We start from the raw sequence: 19,168 nt of genomic DNA, 5'->3' as shown, positions 1-19,168 counted from the left end.
CTCTCCCTTCTTTTCTGTAAAATATCAATAAAATATATTTTTAAATAAATAAATGTTAAGAAGAACAGTTTTGAAAATAGTGTCCTCCACTCTATTCTCCTCAAAAGTTTTGGTTTTGTGTCTCTTTTCTTCATTAAGAAACTTCTTTGGAGCTGTTCTCAAGGATGAGGCTACTTGAACAGATGGGCTACACTGAGAAAGGTGGCAGAAGGGCTCAGGACATTGAGGGCGGGGTGTGTGACTTCACTGCTCTGCCCAGGATCCACAAATGAGGCTATTCTGCTCACAACGTTAGGAACGGGGCTCCTCGCAAGCTGTCATGGACTCTCTCTGTGTGTCTCTCTCAGGTCTCCTATGTCAAAGCCATTGACATCTGGATGGCAGTGTGCCTTCTGTTCGTGTTTGCCGCCTTGCTGGAATACGCAGCAGTGAACTTTGTCTCCAGACAACATAAGGAGTTCCTGCGGCTCAGACGGCGACAGAAGAGGCAGAATAAGGTACAGTTGAGCCTCAGGTGGCTAGTCAGGTAGTGCTTGAGGTGGTGAACCAGACAATATGATTCAGTAAACACAAGGACATATAATGAGCAAGAAACTATGGTTAATTTTTGTTCTGCTCGGCCCTACTATACTGAATTACTGCTCAGGTTAGTCGTTTATAACTGGGGCAAGGCTGTCATGTATATAAGCACACAGCTAAACTTCATTTTCAGATAAAAAAATAAACACTATATATATATATATATACATACATATATATATATACATATATATATATATATATATATACATAACATGGGGCATACTTATATAGTGAAACCTTGGTTCTCGAACTTAATTTGTTCCAGAATGCTGTTCAAGAAGTGATTTGTTGGAAAACCAAATCATTTTTCCCCTTTAGAAATCATGTAAATGGAATTAATCCATTCCAGACCCCCAAATGATTTCTTGTTTTAACCTTTCTTCTATATAGCACATGTCTGGTGTACTGCTTAATCTATAGATAAGTGTGTGTGTGTGTGGTGTGGTTTTTTTTTGTTTGTTTTTTAATTTATTAAGCCACCCCCCGCTAGCCTTAACAAATCACTTTCAGCACTTGTCCAGGGGTGTCTCTCAGGTCAGCATGTAGCATCTTTGCTTGTTCACATGTCACTGCCTCCGAAATGTTGTCACAGGGCTAATTGCTTTTCCTTTATCCAAATCAACAATAGTTTTTCTGCTTCTTCAATTGCCTGTGATCATTGCTTCTTTCACACCCTTAGCAACTTTAACACTCTTGATGGCCTCTGTTTTGAAATTATGCTAATATTCTACTTCACCACCAACAAAAGCATTCTCTCCTTTGTTTGTTTTCTGAGAGAGGCTTGTTGTCATGCTGAGGAATCACCATGAGAGGGTTATCAGCTCAAAAACTGAAGTTTTGTTCCACAGCCTAGACTTGTTTTCAGTGAACAAGTTGATCAAAAACCAAATTGTTCGAGATGGGAGATGTTCAAGAATTGAGATTTGACTGTATTAATAAATTATTCATTGTTTATCTATAATTCAAATTTAACTAGGAGCCCGGTGTTTTAGCTGACAACTCTGACTGGAGATATATACTTAATCTGACAAAATTACCTTAAAATCAGGTTTTGAACACTGATAATTGTATGTATTATTATACATACAATTATCAGTGGAACTTTGTGCTATAACTTCTTTAACCTTTTCATCAATTGCTCTGACTTTATGTAAATAAGGTTCCTACCCATGTTGACTGCGACTTGATAAATCCAGTCACATGGATTTCATCATCTCAACTTAAACTTGAATGCAGAAACCTGAACTTTATCCAGAGGATTGACATTTGAAATACATGGCTCCAAATATCCAGTTCAGTGGTTCCCAAACAACTTGCCTGCACATTAGATAACCCCAGGAATGTTTCAAAAGTCCCAAACCTTGCCCATGCCCCATACCAGTTAAATCCCAGTCTTGGGATGGAGCACAGCAGTCAGTATTTCTGAAGTCCCCTCCCCGCCCCAATAACTGCAGTATATAACTGCACTGGTTTATAAGCCAATTTTACATAGGACAACAGAAGGTTCTGGGACAGAAACATAACCTTGGTCACAGCCTAAGGAAACACACACACACACCCACACTTCTATACATTGTTGAATATCAAGCCTTTTGCAATTTTCTCCTCCCTGCCTCCCTGTGATAACCATTTTTTCAACCTCATCCACAGGAGTCTAGCACAAGGTGACACAAGTTTGACGTTACTTGTGCTACCCAGGAAATTTTATTAGAATGTGAGGATACTTCAGCACATAAGCAGTGTTCTCAGAATTCCCTGGCATAGCATAGTAGGTGGCCATTGACTGCATGTTTTCCTAGACCAGAGATAGAACATTAATTTCATTTTGCTTCTCATATCTGAATAATTGAAATGCTATGGGGAGGAATCTTAGGCTGTATCTGTACCTAATCTTACCATAAGAATCACCAGGAGTGCTTGTTAAAAGTACAGATTCTTGTGTTCCACCCTCAACCTTATGAATCAGAGTCTACAGGGAGGTCACTAAATTACTGTGGTATTTTTCACAAGAGTTCTGGTGAGTCTTATTATGATAAAGTTGGTTTGGAGAAAGTTGAGTAGTATTAGAGCAAGCAGTAGCAAATGAGAAAGGCAAAGCAGTAGAAGACGAGGTTGGAGAAATAACTAATTTCAGGTTCATATAGGTCTTTGCAGACCAGTGTAAAGGAATGAATTTTATTCTAAGTGATAAAAATCCATTGGTTGGTTTCAACATATCAAGTGTCAGGCTATTACATAGATAGCCTGTGAGGGGTAAGAGTAACAGCAGCACATCAGTTAGGAGGCAATTGTAGAAATATAGATGAGAGATGTTAGTGGCTTTGACTATGGTGTTGATCAGGGGTATAGAGCTAAGCGGTCAGATTCAAGATCCATGCATTCATTCTACAAATATTTGCTTCCTACTGTGTGCCAGGCAATGTCCATAGCTTTAGAATACATGGTTGAACAGGACAAAGTGCAATCCCCTTGATGAAACTTACATTCTAGTGGTTTATCCTTTGGAGGCAAAACCAATAGGTCATACTGATGCATTTGATGTGGGAAGGTGAGGAAGTGAATAATATGGCTCAGATATTTGGATTAAGCAACTGTGGTGGGCAGTGTTACTATTTAGGATGGGGATTATTGTGACAGAGCACATTTGGGGTAGAACTCAAAAGTCATATTTTGATGCTGTTAAATTTAGATGCCTGTGAGACATACCAGTAGAGTTGGAAAGGAATTAAATATATGTACCATCTCTAAGGAGTCTCTTTTTAATGCCCACCTCTATCAACCATCTCAAGTATCCTCTTTGCTCCTCATTGCGATGCCTGAACAATCATCTCCTTTCCCTCCTTCCTCAAACCCAGCTCCATTGGCGCCTCTGAAGTTCAGGTCTTTCAACTTCATTGATGATTTCAAATATCACTGCTGTTATCTATCAGCTTCCAGCCACATTCCTTATTAATAACCTTAGCACCCTTTTCACTATTAACCCAACACTCTCATTAACTTTACCTTTCCTGCAGGGTCTTCAATATGCATATAAATAATTCACCCCAGCTTTGGCTTCCCAATTCCTGGATTGCCTGGCTGTCTATTTTTCCTGTATTCGCCTTTAGCCATATACTCATATGGTTATAATCACTGCTTTGTTTTCTTTAAAAAATATTTGAGAAATCCAAGCTTATATGGTTTGCACGGAGATGTTCTCCAATTTGACTGTGCATATCAAAATGGCTATTCAAAATATGAAGTTTAATTAACAAAGTTAAGACTTGAGGGAAAGAGGGAAAGCAAAACAAATCATGCTTGACCTTTGCAGTCAAGGCAGTTATTGTCATTAACGATTACATTTTGGAAAAAAAGAGCAGGAGAACTTTCCAATTTTTGTCCCTTAGGAAATGGCATCTTTTTCTCTAAGGTGGAGCTTCTAAAGTTTTCTGAGTCTGAACCATGGTAAGGGAAAAAAATAACAAGAGCTAACACTGTTTGCATGCTTGCTATATGCCAGGCACTTTTCCAGGCACCTCCCATCACAGTGATTGACTTAATCCCCACAACAACTGTGTGGTAGTGTGCTCATAGAGCCTAATTTACCATGACGCATTCTTGATGTCTTGCGTGATTTAGCATGTGTCCTGGATTATTCATTGTAAACCAATCACTTATATTAACACTTGCATTAAAGTAAACTGAGATGAGTTTTTGACCTCCACTTTGTACATCTGGTTTGTGTCATGCTGTGATCTTCTGGGGTGGGAGTGTGCATATGCAGTGCACAAGTTCTCTTTAGCATGTGGTGAAATCTAGAAAATAACTATAATTGTACTTGGCCTCTTTGGCTCTTTCCAGAGCAATGCCATAACTGATACTCTCTCCGGGATAGATCAAAGGGCCTTGCTAATATAACACAGTACACTCAAACACAAGAGGCTGGGGATAAATTATTCTTTTTCTTTGTCTCTGTCCATGGTGAGACTCCCCTGTCCTGCTGGCCACCTCAGGTACCAGCTTTGATCCATGACAGAATATGCAAAATCCATTAAACCACTAGCCCACCACTCAGTGGGGCCAGCGGAAAACATGGAAAATTCCATGAATATGAAATAAAATAGAGGCTAAACAGTCTTGCTGTTGAACATCTGAATGTTCATGATTGAATGGTTTTGTCATTTTTGTATGATATTAATCTGTAACTGTTTTACTGTTTGAAAGTGCTTTTTAATTTTGCAATAATTAACATTATAAAGCTATATTGTCTGTTAGTGACACTTTCCACTATCAAAATTGTCCTTGGATAAAGTAAGTGGCCATTCTGCCAAAAATGAAGGCAGTGTTCTTATCTTCATTTACACTTGAGGAAACTAAAACAAAGCCAGGTTAAGTAAAATGCCCAAAGCCACACATGCAGGCATTCTGGCTCCACATGTCCCTCACCGTAACTACTGCTGCTCTCAGCTCACATTTTACATCTTACATTATTATGATCCATTCCCTTATATTCCCTCCCCTCCCCTCCGCTCCCCTCCCCTCCCCTCCCCTCTCCTCTCCTCTCCTCTCTCTCTAATGCACTCTAATAGTCTACATTCTATTGTGTGTTGTTGTTTTTTAAATACTGGCCATCAGGGAAGAGATTAGGTGAGGCAAGTGAGATAAGACACACAAGTGCAGGGTCAGATCCTGTTTTTATTTAAAATTGATATTTTCTCACCGCGGATTTTTGCATTAATGATGATTTTTTAAAATATCGCATTAAATATTTATCTGGAGTCCTGGGGTTTTGACATCTATTAAATTTTGCACCTCGTCCTAGTTCCAGCTCAGCTGGTCATGAACCACTGAGTTTTCAAAGACCCTAACAAATTGTAGCCTGAAGTTAAAAACAAAACAACAACAACAACACAACACATAAAATCAAACACGACCACCACCATTTAAAAATGTTGAATATTCCCAATGAAAAAAGTCAACTCTAACTTTTTACTGGGAAACTGACCTCCACAATACAATATAGCTTGATTCTTTAGTGGGTATTAGTAACACCAAGAGCAGATTATTTCCACAAATGACATTGGCATTCAGATTTATTTAAGAAAGATATATACTGATATTACACTTACATGCATGAGAAAAGTGCCTGGTGTTTACTGAACAATCAAGTTATGAAATAGGGTCACTTTCAAGGAGGGTTCAGGCGACTTGAGACTCGGTGCATTTGCTTTATCTTTTCTACATCTCAAAAAGCAGTCACTGTCAATTTTATCAAAGTAGAGTTTCTTAGAATCAATCAGGTCCAGATGTCACTGATAAAACTAGCTAATCCCTATGTTTGGCCAACCTCAGCGTATTAGAAGCAGATGTCCCAGGTCTAGGTGGTAAAATCCTATTTTTATGTGTTGCCTTCAGCTCCAATAAGACGTTTTCATACTGTGTGATGTTATAGCAACTTCCCCACACGAACTTTAAAGCCTCTCATGCCTTTCTCCTTTTCATTTTATATCAGGCCACACCCTAACTGACTTCTGGCAGTGTGCCTGATTTCAGGCAGGTCCAGCTGCCCACATAGCCTTTATTTTCAGTGACTAAACAGACATTGTGGCTTCTTGAGGACATGGTTCTGACTTTTAGGTCACCTAGTGATAAGCCACCATTTAAAATGATTGATGTTAACACCCTGTTTAAACTTCAATCTTCAATCTTTGGCTTCCCAATTCCTGGACTGCCTTGATGGGAAGAAAATACTACGAGCCCTCTTAACCTGATTAGACAATAGGCTAAGAAAGGGAGACCCTGATCAAAATGTCTCAGGTGATGATAACTTAGGAAAGCAGGAATTCAGTACTCAATTTTTTTGCATGATTTTCCTCTCCCTTTCCCATCTATTCTATCCTTTTAATCTTAGCTAAATTGTTAATTCTTCAAAAGATAATTTCCTGATCCTACACAGGCTGAAATAATCCCACTCATTCAGGCACCCATAGTACCTAATGTGTTCCTATTTGTAACTTCTGTTACTTCTACCCATTTGTTGTACATGAGTATAAAATTGAAATGATATTGGGAGATATCATTTAGGACACTTTACCTATTAATACCTGAATCCTGCTTTCAACAGATCATCTCCAATTGACCTGTTGGAGGGAAATAAACTTAAAAGGACAATGAACTATTTTATTTTTATGAACGTGTCAGCTTCAAACCCCAATGTAATGTCACAGGAGGAGACCTACTTAGAAGGAGCCCTGTCCCTCCACTTGGTAGGCCCAGAAGCCCTGAACTATGTTCTTCTCAATGTTCCAAGGAGTCACCAGGCCCAATGATGAAGATAAGAGGACAAGGACCCAGAGCAAATGGTCACCTGGGAGTGGCTTATTAAATGCATGGGGTCCTGGAATGTCCCCAGTTAGACTGGCACTCTTCCTCCTTAGGGGTCAAAATCTCATCATCTCTTCCTGGAGACATCCCTCAAATATTTCAGGATGGTGAGCTGGTATCAGGGGTCCTCAAACTTTTTAAAGTGGGGGCCAGATCACGGTCCCTCAGAGAGCTGGAGGGCCGGACTATATGAACTACTAATTCCTACTGTAACACCTTGGCTGCGCTCACTGCCCAAAAAACCTGGCGGGCAGGATCAGACTCCCCTGGGGGCTGCATGTGGCCCGCGGGCCGTTGTTTGAAGACCCCTGTGGTAGGTAGTCTCAATTCTTCTGTATAAATAGAACTAGTCCTTCCTATGATATGGCTTATATCCCTCAGCACACTGGTCCCCCTTTCTCTAGTTTGCTAGTGAACATCTTGAAGTATGACTTACAGAATCTGAAAGAGTTACATGATCAACATGTAATCCAGTTGAGCAGTAACATCCCCTGCCTTTATGTATAATTTTTAATAGAGCATTAAATTACATTATTGCTTTTAAGTACTCATATTCCATTATTGGCTCATTCTGAACTTGCTAATGCCTATTAATTTCCCAAGTCTTTTTGTCCTATTATTAACATGATTGGCTATATGAACATGGTTGGGGGGGGGGGGTTCTAACCTAAATGAAGGGCTGTATTTATTCCTGTAAATTCTTCCCTCATTGTATTTGGCGACTGTATCAATTTTTCTGATAGTTATTTAGAAAAAATTAGTAGCTTTGTAACATTGAAGATGTCAACACCCTTCAGCCAAAGATCACAGGAAGCAAGCTTGCATATAGTTAAACCAGTTGGGTTTACTGCTCTTTGTAGTGTGAAAGATGGCACACCATCTGGCTCCTTGGAGAGGGTGCCACTATAAATTGAGTGATTTAAGAAGAAAGTCTAAGGAAGCAGGGGTTTGCTCTAGATTGGATGCTGTCAGAAAGCAGGGAATGTTCTAAGACTGGATATCTTAGTAAATCTTATCTCTAAGGGGGCAGACTAGATAGACTGAGAAGAAAACTATAATTTGTAAATAAACAGCACTCATTTTAACCAAAAGGAAGATGTTTAGCATTTTGGGGATGGCATAGGGACCTTGTTTTTGCCTGTGCTCAGACAAAATTATGAAGTGGCCTTGTTGTGTTTCACTTGATCATGGTCACAGATGAACCTTGTCTGAGGTTGGTATTCTTAAATGACTTAACATTTTGGAATTGTGATTTTCACCTCCTAAAATGAGAGACTAAGCTACACAAATTAAAATGGAGGCTCTATCATGTACCAGTTCTGTGATCCCAGCAAGTTACTTAAAAACATCTCTCTGTGCCTCAATTTTCTCATCTGTAAAATGGAGTTAACAGTATTCACCTCAGATAATTGTGGTGAGAATAAAATTAGTCCCGTCGATAAAGCTCATAAAATAGTCCCTGGCACATGGAATGGAAAGTTTCATGTTTAGTGATTGCTCATTTTAGCGTGTACTTTTTCCACCAGAAAAGTATGTAGCAGATGATGGGTCACAAAGTTATTGTTCAATTTGTTGGGGAACGTGTTCTACAAATTAAAATCAAGTATATTAGAATAGCTGCAATAATAGGCTGCCTACATACACCGTCCCCTATTTTTACTCTTATTTTTCCCACAAAGAGAAATGAGATTGCACAGTAAGATGTGACCTATGTACAGCTATTTTTATAATCATAGGATTGAAATAATGAGTTTGTGCTTTTTTCTCTATAGCCTCTAAACAACAGAAGTGGGAAGAATTAGGGGCAAGCTGAAATCTCATTTTACCTCTCACTGATTCTGACTTTGGCTGATGTACATCTTAAGTACAAGAGCACTTTCCCCAAAAGTAGAAAACCCATTAGGACCCTCCCAACTCAATTAGAATGTAAACTGACTTTGAAAGAAGGCTGTTGAAATGCAGATGCTACTACTACTAAGTCTAATCAGAAGAACAAATCTAAGCAAATGAGGAACCCACAGAACTATAATCAAAGGAGGGTCAAGCTTTTAGAACCTTGCTAAAAGTCTTTCACCTTTCTCTCTTCTTCTCCAAACACTTAGAGCAGTGGTTCTTAACCTGGGTCATTCTGCACAACAAGAACATGGAGCAAGATATGTTTTGTTGTCACATCTAGTGGGGTGGGGGGTGCTACTGGCATCTAGTGGGTAGAGGTCAAGAATGGTGCTAAACATCCTACAATGTACAGGACAGCCTCTACCACAAACAATTATTCAGTCCTAAATATTGATATTCTACCATGGAGAAAACACTCGTTTATAACACTGTGAGGCTATACTTCTCAATATGAGATTGTCTTACTTTGTTTCTTGTATGCAAATTGTATCTCTCTTGCAAACACTGCTCAGTAATCCAGGAGAATGCTCTCAGTTCTGCTGACCTCACTCAGAGTCAATTCCTGCATATTCATATGTAGGTAGAGCACATTGGGTGATGGCCAGTTGTCTTTCTCTTACGTTAGAAAAAAGCAAATTCTTATCCAGCAGCCTATCTTTGAAAATTTGATTTATTTATTCAAATTCACACTCAACTGACAAATGAAAACTAAATCTGACCGGATTCATTCATTAAAGACAAAAATCATGTGGATGTACACACCATGTGCCCTAACTATGATCTCTTATGTTATACATAGCTTCATGCATGAAGTAAGGCAGAGCCTAAATCTGGTAGATAGAAAGCTGGTGCTTATCAGAGAAATATTAGGTTCAGACTCAATTAATATCCAGATTGTGGGAGAGGAAGATGCTTGTATGTGTGTAGGAAAAATTAAATTCTTCATCACACCTATTTAGGGAATATACTGTGGTGTGAAGAGTCATAATGAAAGCTTATTTTTAGTATTAACACCTAAACATGTGCGATTGAACAGGCACACACAATGATGCTTAGTGTTAAAGAAAAAGGGAAGGCAGTAGAATAGTGTTAAATAAGAGAGAACAACAATTCCATCCATTCCAGAAAGAACCCAGTAGGAATTTTATATTGGGTTGGCTACTAATTAAGAATCCTCACTAGTTAGACTAGCAATAAATACAGGAACTGAGAACCTATAGTAATAATAGAGGAATATTCAAATTCTCTGGGACGCCATCACAGTAACAGTAACAACCAGACAGTAGGCTGCATGGGGAGACAAGGCTGGCAGGGGTGTTAATGAGGGATGACAAAAGGACTGAATATCAGGCTGCATGGGGCAACCAGACTGGTGGGTGACTAGGATAGCTGGGGGAAGTGAGGAACGACCAGGCTGGCAGGGGAGGCAGTTAGGGGCAACCAGGCTGGCGGGGGGGGGGGGCAGTAAAGAGTGACCAGGCCAGCTGGGGGGGGCAGTTAGGGGCAACCTGGAGGGCACGGGGGCAGTTGGGGGTGACCAGACCAGCAGGGGGTCATTTAGGGGCAATCAGGCAGACAGGCAGGCAGGTGAGCAGTTAGGAGCCAGCAGTCCTGGATTGTGAGAGAGGTGTCCCAGATTGGAGAGGGTGCAGGCTGGGCTGAGAGGACTCTCTCCCCTGGTGCACTAATTTTGTGCACCAGGGGAGAGAGTGCAAAGTCTGATTCGGTAGGTCAGAGTCTGAGATTTGACTTTTCCAACAAGCAGGTGCCAGGTGATGATGCTGCTGCTAGTCCAGAGAACCACACTTTGATTAGCTAGGGTCCAGAGGACTCCTAAAATGTGGCCTTCAGTAAAAACAGTGCTATGTTATTTCAGATCTTTGCTATAAATGTGTCCATAGTCATGTCCAGTCCATTAATCACAATGATTCCACAGTGAAAACTAGCCATTGAAGGATTAACCACGAGAAAAGAAGGCACTCTTTAAAGACATATTTTATAGACTGGAAATCCTTATAGATCTTCTTCCTTCTCTTTAGAAAGGAAACTCCATAATTCTAGGTGTTTGGGGTTTTTTTTTTTTTCTTTCTTTTTCAAGAATATAGTGAATTGGCAGGTGCTCTCTTTTTTTCATTTAGCATTTTTTCATATTGTGCCACATGTTTGTACAAGATGTTTAAAGAGATTTCATAGATCATTAATTAAGGTAACAACTGCTTTCTTAGCAAGCAGGATGTTGAAGAGATAGTAACTTCTTCCCTGGGCAGGCAAAGGCATGGTTGTTTATGTTTTGTCTTAAAGGTTGAGGGGTTTAGATGAGGATTTAACAGGCCTTCGTAGATGAGGAATTTGGACTTAATTGTGAAATCCAGCAAGAATAAATAAATGTCATGGTACTTTGTAATTGCCCTATACCACCAGGATAGAAAGCTGGTGCTTATCAAGGACATTGTGGCCTGAAACATTTTAAGGTGTTTTTCTTCCAAACCTGTTCCATTTTTCTAGGTATTAGGACAGACTGTTATTTTGGGGTTTGCAATATGCAAAGTAATTTGCAGAAGCAGCCTATCTTTTTAGTGTATCTCTCCAATTCCTCCTTTCATCTCAGGCTATTTCCCGTTATCTCTATTTTCTTTACAACCTTCCTTCCTACTAGATCATACTTTTCCGTTTCTAATTTTCATATTTCCTTTACCCACAATCTCATCACTTTAGACTATCTCATTTCATTCATTCATTCATTCATTCATTCATTCATTCATAAATATTCAGTATAAAGCTACTGCACACCTACTACATGTCATACAATAGATTTGGCTCTTGGGAACACACTGTAGGGACCCTGTGGTAAACACTGTCAGTGTTCCACCTATATCCCTGTGGCACTCACTGTTTCTAATAGGGATGCATACATTCTTTCTGATTGGTGATTCGGGCCTCTTAGGATATATTCCTGGAAGTGTGATCATTGGGCCAAATGGTAGTTTCATTTTTAATTTTTTGAGGAAACTCCACACTGTTTTCCACAGTGGCTGTACCAGCCTGCATTCCCACCAGCATTTATTTGTTGATTTATTGATAACTATCCATTTACCATAGCAGCAAAAAAAATTAAGATACTTAGGAATGAACTTAACCAAGGAGGTAGAAGATCTGTACCTGGAAAACTATAGAACATTGCAAAAAGAGACAGAAGAAGATATAAACAAGTGGAAGAATATACCGTGTTCATGAATTGAACATCATTAAAATGTCCATACTACCCAAAGCAATATATAGATTCAATGCAATCCCTATTAAAATACCAATGGCATATTTCACAGATCTAGAACAAACACTCCAAAAATTTATATGGAACCAAAAAGAGATTCCAAATAGCCGCAGAATCTTGAGAAAGAAGAACAAAGTTGGAGAAATTGATATCAGGTTATACCAAACTCATTAGTCAACAGAGCAGCAAACCTCAGCTCTCGAGCTGCAGTGTGCCGACCACTGGACTACAAAGCCATTGTACTCAAAACAGCCTGGTACTGGCACAAGAACAGGCATATAAATCAATGGAACAGAACAGAGACCCCCCAAAACAGAAATCAATCCAGGCCATTACGCTCAATTAATATTTGTCAAAGGAGGCAGAAGCATACAATGAAGTAAAGACAGTCTCTTCAATAAATGGTATTGGGAAAATTGGGCAGATACATGAAAACAAACAAACAAACAAAAAACTAGACCACTAACTTACACCTTACACAAAAATAAACTCAAAATTGATAAAAGATTTAAATGTAAGTCATGAAACCATAATAATCTTAGAAGAAACTAACCATAGGCAGCACAAAATATCAGACATCTCATGTAGCAAAATATTCATTAATTAAACACACTTTTAATTGTATAGTTAATCTACAATTACCTGAAAGCCATCCCTACACACACATGCTAGTTCAGTGGTCGGCAAACTGCGGCTCGCAAGTCACATGCAGCTTGCGAGCCGCAGTTTGCCGCTCTGTTGACTAATGAGTTTGCGGATCACTGGGCTAGTTCATCTTTTGGGAATTTTGCTGGAATTACTTTCCCAAATCTGGGATACATACTATGACCACAGCAAAGCTTGTCAAACAATCATAAACACAAAAATGCTTTTGTGGTTCGGATTAATGTGCAATAACCAATGCTTGTTATCATTGCTATAACATCACTCCAACTTTAGCGCCTTAAAAGAAGACGGAATTATTACATACAATTCTGGAGGTCGGAAATTCATTACAGAACGCACTGGGCAAAAATCAAGGTGTCAGCAAAGTTCAATTACTTCTGGAGGCTTGTGGGGTTTCTTGGAATTTGGGAGCTGATCCAGAAAAAAGACATACTCACCAGAGGCAGTGCCACACAACAAGCTGAATGGGAGGGGCTTGGGCAGGGTTCCATGTGGGAAGTCCCTCACAGCATAAGATGGTCCAGAGGCTTACAACCAAGAGCTACCATCCAGAAGGGGAGAGATTATCAAAGAGGGGGTGTACCTCTCAAGGTGGCATTGTTCACAGCTGGGAGTGTCAGAGAACTCCAAAGGCCAACAGCAGCTTGGGGTCTTATAACAAAGGTTCCGGTGAAGACTGATTTCTTGCCTTTAGTTTTCCAGCTTCTAGAGGCCACGCACATGTCTTGACTTACAGGTCCCTTTCTCCCTCTTCAAAGCAGGCGATGTTGCCTCTCTTTGACCTTCTTTCATAGTTGAGTCTCCCTCTGACCACAGCTGAGAAAGCGTCTCCACTTACAGAGCCATATTGTGAAATCTGGGCTCACCTGGGTAATTCAGGGCTTTCTTCCCATCTCTAGCGCCTTCAGTTAATCACACCTGCAAACCCACTTTGCTCTGTTCAACAACATATGCACAGGTTCCAGGAATTGGGACACCAACACCTTTCTAGCCATTTTTCTATCACAACAGCAACGGTTTCCTGTGACCATCTGGGTATCTGTAGGCCACTCTAGTGTTCTCCATGCATACTCGAGGCAAGCCAGAAGTGCCAGGAGGTAAATGCCCCAGGGGTGACCCTCAGCCAATGAGTTAGGGGTTTGGTGGCCTAATACCCCACACCCTCACACCCCTTGGTAGGTCAAGTCTGAGTCTCAGAAATTTGAGCCTTATCTGCCAACAGTGGTAATACACTAATCATCATGCACTCTTTACAGCCTTTCCTCCCTTCTCTGTCCCACATCCTCTCTCCCTCACCTCACTTCTGATACTGCTCCCCAAATAAACTACTTGCACACCAACTCTTATCTTGGAGTTGTTTTAGAGAGAACAGAATCAAACTACAGTGCAATGCCTCCTGGGTCAGGGGCCTGATGACAATCATGGTCCCATTTAAACCCATCCACTGCCTCCTCACGAAATACCAAACAGATCCCAGGGTACCTTTTATATCTAAAGTGTGGAAAAAGGGGGCTAAATTTATAGAAGCAGCAGCAAATGCCACCCTTGAAGACAGAATAGTACTCTCTTCAGATACTATTTACAGATAAATAGTACTCTCTTCAGATACTATTTACTAATTACAGATAAAAATGAATTTCGTTTATTGCAACTTCCAGTTGGTATTGCTAAAATATTTTTGTGCTACTGGGTTTTCCAAACAATTTGACAGGTTTCATAATACAGCCTTCAGCTCTATGATGGCAGGTATCTTAAACCTCCTCCTTTAACTGCTCAGCTCTTAATTGCTATAGCGTGGTTATCCTATATAATAAAAGGGTAATATGCAAACAGGCTGATGGGTGAAATGACCAGTTGCTATGATGCACACTGACTACCAGGGGACAGATGCTCAATGCAGGAGCTGCCCCCTGGTGGTCAGTGCACTCCCAAAGGGGGGAGTGCCACTAAGCCACAAGCCTGGCTGATGGCTGTCCCCCAGCAGTGCTAAGGATGTCCGACTGATGGCTTAGGCCCACTCCCCACAGGGAGCAAAACTGCGAAAGGACACAGGCCTGAATGAGAGGGGACCCCCTCCAAGAATGTCATGCACCAGGCCTCTAGTTTCAATATAACTGGACTCCTAAAAAGATCAAACTGAATAAGAGAAATCTGGTGCTTCGCTGGTATTACATTAAAGAGATACAGGTTTGCCTTGTCACGGTATTAATTTGTCTTCTCTCAATATTATTCTTGTTTGTAACAAGCACATTTGGGAACAAAACATTTAAATGAGTTATTTCCTACCTAATTGATGTATTTTCATAAGCAAGTGTAACCATTTAGAAAATAAATGTTCCTGGCTCTGTCCAGAAGCAACTATACAGAAATGGCCCCCATTCTCTTAATTTTAACTCCAAGCTGCAGGACAACCCTAGAATTCATTTGTTCAACCATTATTTTGTAGAATGCTTGATTTGTACAGAGCTGGGTTTTAGGTAGGAGAGTGAGGATATGAAAACTGCTTGAAACCTGTTCCCTGAAGCTTTAGAAATCAATAAGAGAAAAAATTAAGTGCAAAATGTTTCTAACATGGGGTAGAGAACATTAACCATAACAGTTACAGTTGGAGCTCTGGCTGCACATTAGAATCAACTGGGAAGTACCTCCAGCTGAAGAGGAGGAGCTATTTTCAAGGAGGAAGTGGCATTTGCAAACTTCATTTAGTCTTGGAGTGTTAACTGTAAATTATCTTAACCGCATTTGGTTATTGTGAATGAATAAATAAAATAGAATTAAATAATTAATCAGGTAATGAAAATTCCACTCTTTAAGGGGGCCTTCAAGGCTCGCCAGAAAATGGCCTCATCCTACTTTGCTGATTATCTATCCTTTGCATCAGATGAACCTGGAGAGCTTTCCATACTGAGTCCAGATAAGAGTGGGAGTCAGTGATATGGAAACCTCCCTGGATCTAAGGCAGTGCTTTTCAAGCAGGGGGTATGTGTGGGAACCCTTAACACAACCCGCGTGATTAGGGCCCACGCAGGGTCCAGTTTCTGGAGGAGGCCACACACTAAAATAAAGAGAGAGGCTAGAAAAGAGTTAATTTGGGACAAATGGGGGGCCCGGCGGGAGTCAACCTCTAGTGAGAAGACTCTCTAGGCTCTGGCCTTGCTGTCCCTCTTATTGAGGCTGCTATGGGATACACCCAGTACCCTTAAGCAGCTTTGGGAAACACCCATAGCCCTTAGGCAGGTAATAATCGGATTATCATATCAGTAAGGATTTACATGATTACAAGATGGGGAAGTTGCCTCAGTTACTATTGTCTCAATTACAATAGATAGGGTGTGGTTGGCTCTGACCTTTCAGAGCTTCTAGGTTGACCAGCCTCTTTCTATTAGTGAGACAATGATTGGTTTCCGGCAGGTATGTCTCCTCTCAGTGGGTATGTCTCCTCCGCCCCAGAGGGCTTCTGGTGCTGTCTGAAGGCGTTCTTAGTTCTCACAACTTGGGTGGGAGACTGTGTGAGCGAATGGCATTGAGTGGGCGAGGCTCGGGAATACTGGTCAACATCCCACAACTTCCAGGACACAATCCCCTCAGCAAAGGGTACAGGGGTGAGAAATCCTGATCCAAGGGACAGAGACATGCTGGGCACACAGAGAACTGACGGAGCTTTCTGAGAGAACATTTTTAAAAGTTTAGCCTCACAATTACAACTTGCTTATGAACAAAAATATCACTCCTGTCAGGAGTCATTAATTGGAGCTAGTATAACCCAAAGGATGGTACAGAGAAAAACCTTTAAGTTAGAAATTTCCTCTTTAGTTAGTATTTTACTCTGGACAAGCTTTGTTTCTTTACACCAGAGACCAAAAAAGGGGGTCTGAAGCCTGGTTCTTTGCACTGGTAGCAGAGGAATGAGTTTTGTTGGGTGTATAATTCCATTGCTTTTCAGGAAATTGACATGGGTGTAAACATTAGTAGGCGAAGTTACTGAACCTTTCCACTTCATTTCCCTCTGCCTGCTGCTGGATTTATTCCAGAGCAACAAGAGTCGCACCAAACATGAGTCCTTACGTTTTCTAGAGACAAGGTAACCCAGGAGAGTAAGCTTCTCCAGCCTGGCTGCACATTCTAATCACCTGGAGACATTTTAAGATCTCCATGCCCAGACCCCACCCCGGTCCAATTAAGTCAGAATATTGGTGGGGATAGAAAAAAAAAATCAGCTTGGTTTTTAAACCTTCCTGGTTGATTCCAATGTGTGGCCAAGTTGGAGAACCAATGCTGTAGATCGTCCCTCCTTGGTGACCAGCAGCACCAGCAGCACCTGGAGCTTGTTAGAGATACACTCCCAGCCCCCCCCCCCCCCACATACACACACACACACACACACACAGGACCCGCATTAGACACAACCCCCACCCTGAGGGACTCACAAGCACACTGACGCTTGAGAAGTGCTGCACTCAAGCATATTGCAAATAGTCCACTAAAAATGCACACATATTGCAATGTGCACAGTCTTAAGTAAGGCGTACTATGAATGCAGGGAAAATCCCCAATGCTCTAAATAAAATTAATATCTGTTTGATGAAAACTGTTAAGTTCACCGCTATGGTTGTTTGTGTGTTTTGTTTTTTTTAAGTACATTTTATTTCTTTTTAATTGTGAAAGATTTCAACCATACAGAATAATATATTCCTACATTGCTTGTGGTGTTGTTTTCCTTAAACAGAGTAGCATTATCATTCTGGTATTGGGAGCCAAATGGGAACTCCACGAAGCGCCTTTCCCTGTAACTGAGAGGGTGCCCTCTAAGCCCTGTGTTCACATACATACCAGGGAGATGATCTCAGATGCCACCCAATAGAATCCATGCCAGGGTGATGTTTCACCTTAGTTATCTGGATTGAACTGTGTATACAGGTATAACGTAGTAAAACAATTGTTCTAAATATTCATATGGCTTTATTCTAGAAAGCACAAAATGCTTCAAATTAAAGTAGTTTGGCAGTAAAGTCTGCACAGGGAGTCTATGAGGTTAATGTCGAACAGCCAGACCTTACTTAAATGCTTTAATTCATCACAGAATTATCAAATGCCCTTTCACACTTCCTGTGATTAAAAAACAAAATAAAACATAAAAATCCCGGTCATAAAACAACTTTCCTCATCCCGGCCAACTGCCATGTCAACATGTTTTAATGTTTCATTACAGCACCCTTTTCTGGAATAATTCTGCAATGTGAATGTCTGTCCTCTTAATATACACTGAGTGGCCAGATTATTTTTATCTCTGAGCCCATAATAATCTGGCCATCCAGTGTATCTGTAGCAAAAATGGGTACCAAAAGTATTCTAAACTTTTGCTGGAAATCAACTACCTATTTGCCCTGAGCTTTCTATCAGCCAGTGCAAAGAGGGGAACTGATCAGGTGCACTAATTCATCAGAAGTCATGCCATTTCTTATGTGGGATTGATAGCAAAGTCTTCCTATGAAGTCACCCACTTGCAAATAACTTCTAGCACAATGCACAAATCTGTGGGAAAAGAAATGCACAACCACCTGAAATAGTAAAATTGAGCTCTTCATGTAAACTTACCTTCTTGCGTTCATATAAAATGTCCCCTGACTCTTAAAAATGATCCTTTGTGTTAGTGTGATTAATTTCCTTGCCCATTAGTGCACAAGAGACTCACAACCATATTGTTAAAATTCAACCTAATAAATGCAGGCATTTAGGAGAGAATATAACAAAAAAGGTGAGGTTACTGCTAAACATAGGTGGCAGAAATCAAAAGGAAAGAACCTTCTAGACGGAGCTATAATTTGACCTAAGGATTCAGAAGTCTCAGGGCCTACCACAACGCCTGGTACACAGTAGATTTTCCAGACTCCCTATGGAATCCCAGCACCTTCTTAAGCATGATGGACGAACTGCAAAGAGTTTTAACAGAATATCTGACCCTTTGTCAGGACTCTCCTGTGTATTTGGAAGCCTCCCTTGCCAATTTCCCCATGACTAGCACACGCCTGTCGTATGATAAATACTCAGTAAATAGTTGATGACTGAATACTGACAGTGAAGAAATCAATCAAGACCATTAAACACAGAACTTGTCAAACTGTGTGCTGTGATTGACTTGTGGGTCCAAAAGTCAGTTCAGGGGCTCACCACCAGCTGTTTCTTTTTTTTTTTTTTTTTTTTTTTGATAAAAATTAGGGAAAAAATTAGAAAATATCAGAGTTGCATTTATTTTTTCATTTATTTGAAAAAATAAATGTCACTTTGTGAAATTTTGTTTCTGTTAGAGATACTCATGTTTGCAGGGTGTATATGTATGCGACCTGGTCAATAATGGAACATGTTTTCTGCTTTGGGTCATGGGGAAAAAGT

At 40.4% G+C, this 19,168-nt stretch overlaps 1 protein-coding gene across 4 annotated transcripts in view; it reads left to right on the top strand.

Annotated features, from left to right (window-relative positions):
- GLRA2 (glycine receptor alpha 2) overlaps positions 1-19,168 on the top strand; it is a 157,395-nt gene that overhangs the window by 122,882 nt on the left and 15,345 nt on the right. For all 4 annotated transcript variants that reach the window (XM_084869864.1, XM_084869863.1, XM_084869865.1 and 1 more), the window contains one exon: positions 348-497. In XM_084869864.1, coding sequence (XP_084725990.1) covers positions 348-497 — 150 coding nt within the window. The remainder of the gene's footprint in view (positions 1-347; positions 498-19,168) is intronic.

Source organism: Pipistrellus hanaki (genome assembly GCF_964339955.1).
Source record: "Pipistrellus hanaki genome assembly, chromosome: X".
In the NCBI taxonomy this organism is placed as follows: Eukaryota; Metazoa; Chordata; class Mammalia; order Chiroptera; family Vespertilionidae; genus Pipistrellus; species Pipistrellus hanaki.
This window is presented reverse-complemented; position numbering and strand designations above follow the sequence as displayed.